Consider the following 8,957-nt stretch of genomic DNA (forward strand, 5'->3'; position numbering starts at 1 on the left):
CATTTGCTCTTAATCTCTCCTTTGGCGCCATTCGGCCCCATCTTCTGATGGTTAACTGGATGTGTGTTGCACAAGCATGCTGGATCATGTCCCACTTTATGCTAAATAGCTCGCCCCTGAGGGCATGAGATCAGAACTCAGCAGGTGAAACCCTGCATCTTACTTCACTTATGATTTTTCCTTTAAGGTAGATCAAATAAAAATATGGTCTTTGCCTTTAAGTTGGTAAAAAAAAAAGGTAGAGTTGAACTTATAACCAGTTTGGATTATGTACTGACACAACTAGAATTTCTGTGTATTTTTTTACAGTTTTCTGACTGTACACCTCAGCAGTGCCAACTTTGTGGGTTTTTATCACATGACTCCATCTGGTTGGTCTTCTAGGTGAACTTTTCCTTTCTTTAAATGATGGAGAAACAGCCATGTGAAAAGGTATTTGTTTTGTACTTTTTTGGGTCATGTTTTTGTTCCACTGTGTTTCAGTTCATGAAGTACATTTTAAGACCATGCAGTAGGGTTTATATTATTTCTTACTGAGGGAAAAGGGAAGCTTGTGGATGGCTAAAAAAATAGCAAGTTGCTGAGATGCAACTTCCTAAAGGGTATTTCCCCAATTTATTAATAGAGATGTCTGTATGTGTAATGTTAACGCACTGTGGATTGGAGAAAATACATTCCAACTTGTCTTGTTGGTCCAGTCGATGATACTATTTGACACTTTATGAAAATGTTAAATCACATCATTTAAAACTTTATATGAGATGAATGCCCATAACGAGTGGCTCTTCTCATCAGAGCAGCTTTTTATGTAACCTAAATGTTTCCAAAGGGAAAATTTCTAATGTCTGTTTGCTGAAAAATCCTAAGGGGCCGTTTTGTCAAAAACCATTCAACGTGAATCAAACAAAACTGTGAAAGCCTCGTTTTTCTCACATCCTTGCTCTACCATCGTGCGGTTTTGTGCTGTTCCCTCTACCTAGCTCCCTTCCTTTCCTTTAAATGCGGTCACAGTGAAGCAGCAGTGCGTCGGACCCTCTGCCTGAAATAGCAGGGTGAGTCACTTGGGTAGCCAGGACAGAAGACCTCGCATGCCCAGATGAGTTTCCACAATTCGTTCCAGATCGTTTACTTGTAAGAATTGCTAAGTGATACGTAAGCTAAGGTGTTCTTTGTGACACTGAGGGGTCGGCAGTTCTGGTTTGTTTTGCAGTCTCACATGAACTCGGTCTGCTCGTCAGCCGGCTTCTGCATTTTACACTCCTGCATGTGCTGGATTTTTCAGAATGTAGTGTGACTCTGCGTGGGTGATTCTGTACCTCTGCGAGCCGCAAACAGTTTGCATTTATTTACAGCTTCACATCCTACTGAGAAGGACCAAAGTCAAGACAGCAGCAGTTGCTATTACACAACCAGAATCATGTTATGATAATCAGGAGAGCTGGGTGTTGAATGTCTTGGCAGAGACTTAAAGACATGTTTTTCTTTTATTAGAGGCGTAGGTTTTATGAATTACATAAAATAAGTTGGTAAAAGTTAATAAAAATGAAACATGTTTATCTGATTTGGCTTATCACAAACATAGAACTCAGATATGCAACAACAACATGGTTTTCTTGTGATAATATTGGTAAGGTTGAGAATCGCTTTGGACATTTCAAAGTCATTCTTGTGTAATTTGCATATTCTGAGGCAGATCTGTGTCATTTCTGTGCTTTGCATTGTCGGAGGATTGAGTTCCAAGTAGCATAGACAATATGACAGCACTGTAGGCGTCTTGAATTTCCGTTGTGTTTTATTGGTTCGTTTGCATGCTTTTGCGGTCTATGGCTCAGAATTAAAATGAAAGTAAGGAAAAAAATAATAATTTGTAAGGTCTGATTTTGAGGTGCCAAGTTGAAAGAATGTAAATCTGAGGATCGAGCTGTCTCTGTGAATTTAATATAAGTTCCTCCTTCTTACGTCTTTAAGGAAAACCTCTAGTGTCCTGAATCGACTGGCCTGTAAAAATCAGAGGTTAACGTCGCTTTTATTTGGTGTCATTTGGAAACATCAGTCAGACTCCCATTTTCAAGCCAACAAGCATGCTTCTAATTGTGATCGTTTATACTGTAGTTCCAGTTGTTTGGTATGAATGTCATTTTCCCCTGTGGTGCAGAGGAAGTAATTGTTTTGTGTGGGAGCACAGCCCCTGCAGCAGAGCGTGGGGTTGTGTTTAGACGACTTGTGGTTTCAGCTGTAATTATTCATAAAACACACGATCATGGGAAGTCTGAGGCACACCAGAGGGACTGCAGTGGATGCATCGAGGAGCTTCGGATTTCCTTTCAGATCGCTGCATCTTACAAAAGTTTTGAAATTATGCTTTTGTTTGTTTGACTGGTGTATTGCGATGCATCAGTCATTAAAGCACAATAGAGTAACTTCTTTCATGTCTGTTCAAAGTGGGGTTTTCTCCTCCCCGCCCTACAAATGGAGACTTGATAACAGAGGATGCTGAATCTTGTGCTGTCGGTGTTGGTCCCAAAAAGCAAATGTTATTGAACGGCTTGAAATGGCTTTATGAGTGCTATTAAGCTTTGGAAGAACTTTGCTCTTATCTGAGCAGCTATTTACAGCTATACAAATGGATAATGACTCAGAAAATGCGTCCTGTCTATGTCAACAAAAACTCTCTTATATCCAGGGCTCATAATAATACTTTTGACTAAAAGAAAGGCAAAGACAGACGGCATTTTAGGATTTGTGAACTCTCGTCTTACAACATCCAGTTACCCTCTTGTCAAATGTACATCATCATCATCATCATCATCATCATCATCATCATCATCATCATCATCATCATCATCAAAAAAAAAGATCCCAGAAATAACTATGATGCTGTTCCTCCGTCTTTTCCACGTGCAGACCAAACTTCCTGTTCTGTTGTTGGGCCGTTCGTCTGACCTGAGACCAGGGGAGTTTGTCGTCGCCATCGGCAGCCCGTTTTCTCTGCAGAACACGGTCACAACGGGGATCGTCAGCACCACTCAGCGGGGCGGCAGAGAGCTCGGTCTGCGTAACTCCGACATGGACTACATTCAGACGGACGCCATTATCAATGTAAATATGAAAAGACCTAGTTTTCTTTTTATGTTTTCCTCCCATACAAAGAAAATAAGTAAGTTGTCGCTTTTTGTTTGCAGTACGGTAACTCTGGAGGGCCTCTGGTAAATCTGGTAAGCCACTTTTTTTTTCTTTTAATTTTTTTTTTACATTGGCAGGATAAAACCACGTGTTGAGATGCTAGAACCTTTTTTTTTTTTTTTTTTTTTACTTTAGGATGGCGAAGTGATTGGGATCAATACGCTGAAAGTGACGGCTGGCATTTCCTTTGCCATTCCTTCGGACAAGATTCGACAGTTTTTGGCAGAGTCATATGACAGGCAGTCCAGAGGTGACACAATTCATCACACTTTCGTTGATGCTCTTCAGCCGACAAGATGATGCTCTGATGATAAAAGCGTGCCTGCGCGTTAGAGCGCCCGTTCACTTTTTCTTCCCTCTGCCACAAATACAGTGAAGGCAGAAGTCCTGTGTTCATGGAATGCATTAAAACACTTTTGCACCGGCTTTGATGTGCTCCTGCGGCTATCAGAGACAAGCAAGTTGGGGGTAATTTACTTCAACGGCACATCAGTCAAATTCCAACAACAATCAGCCCAGCGAAGATTGAAAACAAATTGGAAACCAGCTGCTGGTGCTTCCTGCAGAACTAAGAGATGAAGAGTTTCTGTACATCCTTCATCTTACATGTTGTTAGAGTTCTGTGTGTGGCCTACTTTACAGCTTCTGACTGCTTGGTTCCTCAGGATAAAGAAACAAGATGATCAAAATCCATTTCAACACTTTTTAAAGGCGGATTATGTGCTTGTGTGAGGCTGTTTAGATTATTTTTTTAAGAATGTTGTTGCACAATTAATTTGCACATCATCTGTGATAATCATGGTGGTTTGTAGGAAGTACTTGGAAGTTAACAAATATGGATTGCGCATTTTTACAGTATTGATTTTTGTCGCAAGTCTGTGTTTTTCTACGTATTACGTTTCTCTTTACACACATTAACGTTTCTGTCACTCGTCCTCTGTGTTGTCCACTTTCAGGGAGAACAGATGCCAAAAAGAAATATATCGGAGTGAGGATGATGACTCTTACGCCGTCGTAAGTCTCCTTAGTTGCTTTGCACATTACTATAAGTGTTTCGTGTTTTAAATAAAACATTCATATGAGAGAATTGGAGCAATTTGTGAACTCTGTTAAAGTTGTGTAGTGGTGATTGGGTAAAGTTTTCCTCCCACTTCTCTTGCCCTCAGGTTAGCCAAGGACCTTAAAACTCGACATCGTGACTTCCCTGACATCACCTCAGGAGCCTATGTGATGGAGGTTATTGCAAAAACACCAGCTGCAATGTAAGAAACACCCTGGGCTTTTATGAATGTGAATGAATTCAGCCCCACAGAAGTCATCCTTGCCTTGTTGCACAGTTTCTTTGACCTTTGTAAACAATACATGTTCAACTAATTCCAATGATTTAACTCATCTCTCTCAGGCCCTTTGCTACCTGTGCAACAAGGCAGTGTGCAATTTCCCCTAATTTTCTCACTTTTGTTAAACAGATAGCACTCCCACCTAACCTGGGATGTAAACTCATTACTTACTCCAACATGCCTGAAGTGCATGCCACTCCAATGCTCCCCCACTCCCACTATCGCAGCCCACTCGGATCAGTCTGTACCACAGATGCAGCGGAGTGGGCCACGGGAGACGCTGAGGTCAGCTGTTTCCTTTCGAGCCTCATGCTGGGAGGTTACTGGCTGCGCTGCGGTTTCTCCGCGCCTGCTCGTCAACCCATGACGGAGCGGCCCCTCTCCTTGAAGGCCCCGTCAGTCTTTACTCGCCGCTTAAATCATGCAGATTGCTGCAGGACAACGGCTCTGCGGTTCTTTTTCCGGGGTTTCTTTTCTAGGCTGCAGCTCCGCTTTTGATCTCGATCTGTGTTGTGCTGGCTTGCGGCCCCTGGAAATCTTGACTGTGATGTGGAAAGCTTTCCGTTCGTCGAGAGCAGCTGAAAGTAATGAGGGCATTGCGTGATTGTTTTATATCGCTGGGTTTTGTCACCAATGAAGAGTGCAATGGGAGAATATATGTTGCTGTGGGTTAGCAGCTGATTTAGGCTTCAAGCTTTTGATACCAATCCTGCCCAAGTTTTTTTTTTAAGGCGGGGAGGGGGATTTAGCTTTAGGGATCAGGAGGACTCAGGCAAGTCCCAAAGGGAGGAGGCCTAAAGACAGGCCCACCACTGGCCAAGAGATTACATCTGCTATTTGGACTGGGAACGCCTTGGTGTCCCCAGTCCCAGAAGGACTGGAGGATTTAACTGGTTGATAGTCTGAAACTGATTGTCAGATACACAGCAGTTCGGTTCTGTGAATACCTTCGAGATCTGTTAGTGAGCAAACGGTATCACGAGTATCAATTTAGCAGAGAGATCATCGATGAAGATGTGGAAAAGTTTAAAGGTTATGAGTTTAAAACAACATTGGAAGCTTTGTAATTCTCACGAGGCACTGTTTGACATGTCATCCATAAACGTAAAGAAAATGGAACAACTCCAAACCTAACAAGACATGGCCGACCACCTGACCTGGCAGAGTGAACAAAAAGACCATGTTAGATCAGCAGCCCAGAGGCCCGTGGTAACACTAGACGAACTGTAAAGAGCCACAGATGGGAAAATCTGTTGACAGGTCAGTTGTTAGTCACAAAAAAAAGCCATAGTTGACTCAAGTTCCTTTTTTAAGTTATTCACAAGTGACGTTTAAGGATGTGCCGTGGTCAAATAAGACCAAAGTCAAATATTTTTGCCTACATATATAAACATTTTGACCCAATTCTGCATATAACCCAGTGGTGCTTACTTCCAAAAGGGACGGGAAAGACAGGTCAAAGTTCAGAGGAAGCTAAATGCAAGAGGCCTTTGTTAGACACCTTGTTAAATACTCAAAAGAAATGTTTTATTGTAAATACTGCAAAAGGTTCCTCTGCTAAATATTAACTCAGGGAATCTGAGATCAAAACTACGTCACACTTTTTAGATTTTTATGAGCAAAAACAAAACTTCTGTTGGTTTGGCCTCAATTTTTATTGGTTTGACAAAGAAAGTACCTTAATTACCTGGAATAAAACTCATTTGAAGTTCATAGAGTGACTCAGCCATGGTTAGCAGCTGGGCCTGTTTTTGCCAGTCTTATCTGCTGAGAGCTGAAAATAGCTTTAAACTTAATCTGGCTGTAAGATTTTTCTGTCTTGTCTGGTTTGAGCCCTGTAATGATGTACATGTATCAGAAAATGACCGTATAGAGATAACAAGAAATTCAGGTGAGATGAAGCAGGAATACTTTTTTAACCATTTGTCTGCCTCGGTCTTGCCCAACAAAATATCACATCCCCCAACGCAGACAATCGGTTCTGTAAATGGAAACGTACTTTCTGTTCTAGCCAACATGCGGTTGCAGCATTCGAAGCCCTCGATAAGTCTAAACCTCCCCATCTTTTCCTTCAGTGGCGGGCTCAAGGAACACGATGTCATCATCTCCATCAACGGCCAGAGGATTTCGACAGCGACCGATGTCAGCTCCGCCATCAAGAGTAATGACACCCTGAAAGTAGTTGTACGCCGCGGCAACGAGGACGCCATCCTCACTGTCGTTCCAGTGGAGATTGACCCTTGACCCTCCATAAGGAGCTGGAGTTAGGTTTAACTTATCATCCAGAGGACCTAATATAGCGGGGACCTCCAGCTGACCCGCCCATTTGTGACTAAAGGCCCAGCAGCGCTACGCATCCATTCGGGGAAACTCCTGGCTGCGCCTTGAAAGGAACGACTGTACAGACGCTCTCAAAGCGGTGCTGTGCTTTTGTTTTTCTGCTTGTGTCTTCAATTTTAGCCCTTAATAATGCTTTTATCAATGCTACTACTGTTTGATCAGAAACATAAAAGCTTGGTTATTATCTTATTATTTGTCTTTGTAACGTGGACTGTAGCTCAGTGAGACCCGCTGCTTTTTTTTTAAGCAACGTCGAAACTCGCTGAGCAAATCTGATTTGTACAATTGTTTTTTGTTTTTTTTAAGACTCCTTTATCAATGTACTGTACAATGTTGTTTTTAAATATGTGATGTATACAGAAATGAAAATAAAGGGTTTACCAACATTTGTTTTGACATTTGGCATGCTGACTTTCTTGTTTTCTTTCCATCTCTTTCCAGTGGGTTTTTCATACACACTCTCTTGGAAGAGAACAAGCACCAAGGCGCTGATGTATCAATATTATCTTTGTGTGTGTGTGTGTGTGTGTGTGTGTGTGTGTGTGTGTGTGCGCGCAGAGGTTTTGGTCTTTTCTCCTCATGTGAATGCAAACACAGAGAAGGAAAGGATTGGGGGGAGCTTGGAGCCAATCAGGATCTGCTTTGGATTTGTTTTTATTGCCTTCATATGGGTTTGATAGCGGTCTGGTGTGATTGTTGGTCCAGGGACTGTGCAGACTGACCTCAGAGACAGACGTGCGAGCCAAGTGGAGATCTGACCCACCATGCAGTGGTCACAGATGAGGGCTTTGTATGAATAAGCACAGTGGTGTTGTGAGTGGTGTTTACCACATTAACTTTGGACAAAGATTACAAAGCGAACCTCATGAGAACTACGGAGATCTTGCATAAATGCCAAAAAAAAAAGTTATGATTTATTTGGATTACATGTGAAATCAAAGTGATAAAACAATATATCCTTTTCATTTTTCTTTGTTTTACTCTGTCATTGGTTTATATTTATGAATTTTGTAAAGGGTCAGCTCTTAAAAGAGGAAGTCAAACCTCAACTTCTTCTTTGACTATTGGCTGGAAAAAAAAAAAGAGGAATTTTTTTCGTCTCGTCGTTCGTTTCCCACTTTTCACATTTGACTTGCGGAGCATGTCGCTAATAACCATTGRATGTTTATTCTGCCTTCTCTTTYKYCATTTTCATCCTCCACATTTTTTCACATTTGACTTGCGGAGCATGTCGCTAATAACCATTGAATGTTTATTCTGCCTTCTCTTTTTCCATTTTCATCCTCCACATTTTTTTTAAGAACTGCTTTCCAGTGATGGTCAGAATCTCACATGCATGTCAAATTATGAACTGTATTTAAGCACCTTGACTTTTATATGGATCCGGTTGACAAATCTGTGTTTAGATTTGGACACAAAGAGGAACGTAAAACTAAACAAAAGGAGCAGTTCTAAGATAAGTAGTGCTGCCACCTTCTGGTTCTACTCAAAGTTGCATTTTTTTTTTTTTAATGGACCAAGCCTGTTGCAAATACTTTGAGCAGATGTTAAACTCCAAGATTCCTTGTTGTTGTTTGCTTCCCCTTGGCATCTGCGCGCATTCCCGACCTATTCAATCAAAAGTTTCATGACGTTTAAAGATTACAGTAAAAGTACAGAACATTGGACTCTGCTGCAATGTTTGCTTGTTAGTGAGGTAATTACTACACACCTGCCAAAACCTGAGTTCATAACAGTCACACTGGGCACGGCTGTATTACCTCACCTCCTCTGGGCTGTGATGTGGACTGACAGTTTCTCTACAGGTCCAAAATTATGTAAATGCTTGAATAGCGTGTGCTTCACATCATATGAGTGCAGTGCTGTCGTTGTCCAAATGAAACAAAGAATTGAGAGTACCTTAACTCATAAAATAACTGCAAGCCATTTCCCATCTGAAACATTAAGTCCTGTTCGAATATACACTTCTTCGAGTCTACACTTCACTTATCCCTGACTAGCAAAGTCAGAGGTGCCTCTAGAAGTGCTTTATAATTGTGGAAATTATTCATCAAGAGACATTCCTCAGACATTTTGGTCCACATTGACGTGATG

The 8,957-nt window shown here is 41.5% G+C and overlaps 1 protein-coding gene across 1 annotated transcript in view; it reads left to right on the forward strand.

Moving 5' to 3' along the window:
• LOC103476703 (serine protease HTRA1A-like) overlaps positions 1-7,259 on the forward strand; it is a 28,101-nt gene extending 20,842 nt beyond the window's left edge. Inside the window, exons 4-9 of the mRNA XM_008429210.2 lie at positions 2,905-3,099; positions 3,183-3,215; positions 3,319-3,433; positions 4,140-4,197; positions 4,350-4,445; positions 6,599-7,259. Coding sequence (XP_008427432.1) covers positions 2,905-3,099; positions 3,183-3,215; positions 3,319-3,433; positions 4,140-4,197; positions 4,350-4,445; positions 6,599-6,767 — 666 coding nt within the window. The 3' untranslated portion in view covers positions 6,768-7,259. The remainder of the gene's footprint in view (positions 1-2,904; positions 3,100-3,182; positions 3,216-3,318; positions 3,434-4,139; positions 4,198-4,349; positions 4,446-6,598) is intronic.
• The last annotated feature ends 1,698 nt before the right edge of the window (positions 7,260-8,957 follow it).

The sequence above is a fragment of the Poecilia reticulata genome, linkage group LG15 (assembly GCF_000633615.1).
Source record: "Poecilia reticulata strain Guanapo linkage group LG15, Guppy_female_1.0+MT, whole genome shotgun sequence".
Taxonomy (NCBI): Eukaryota; Metazoa; Chordata; class Actinopteri; order Cyprinodontiformes; family Poeciliidae; genus Poecilia; species Poecilia reticulata.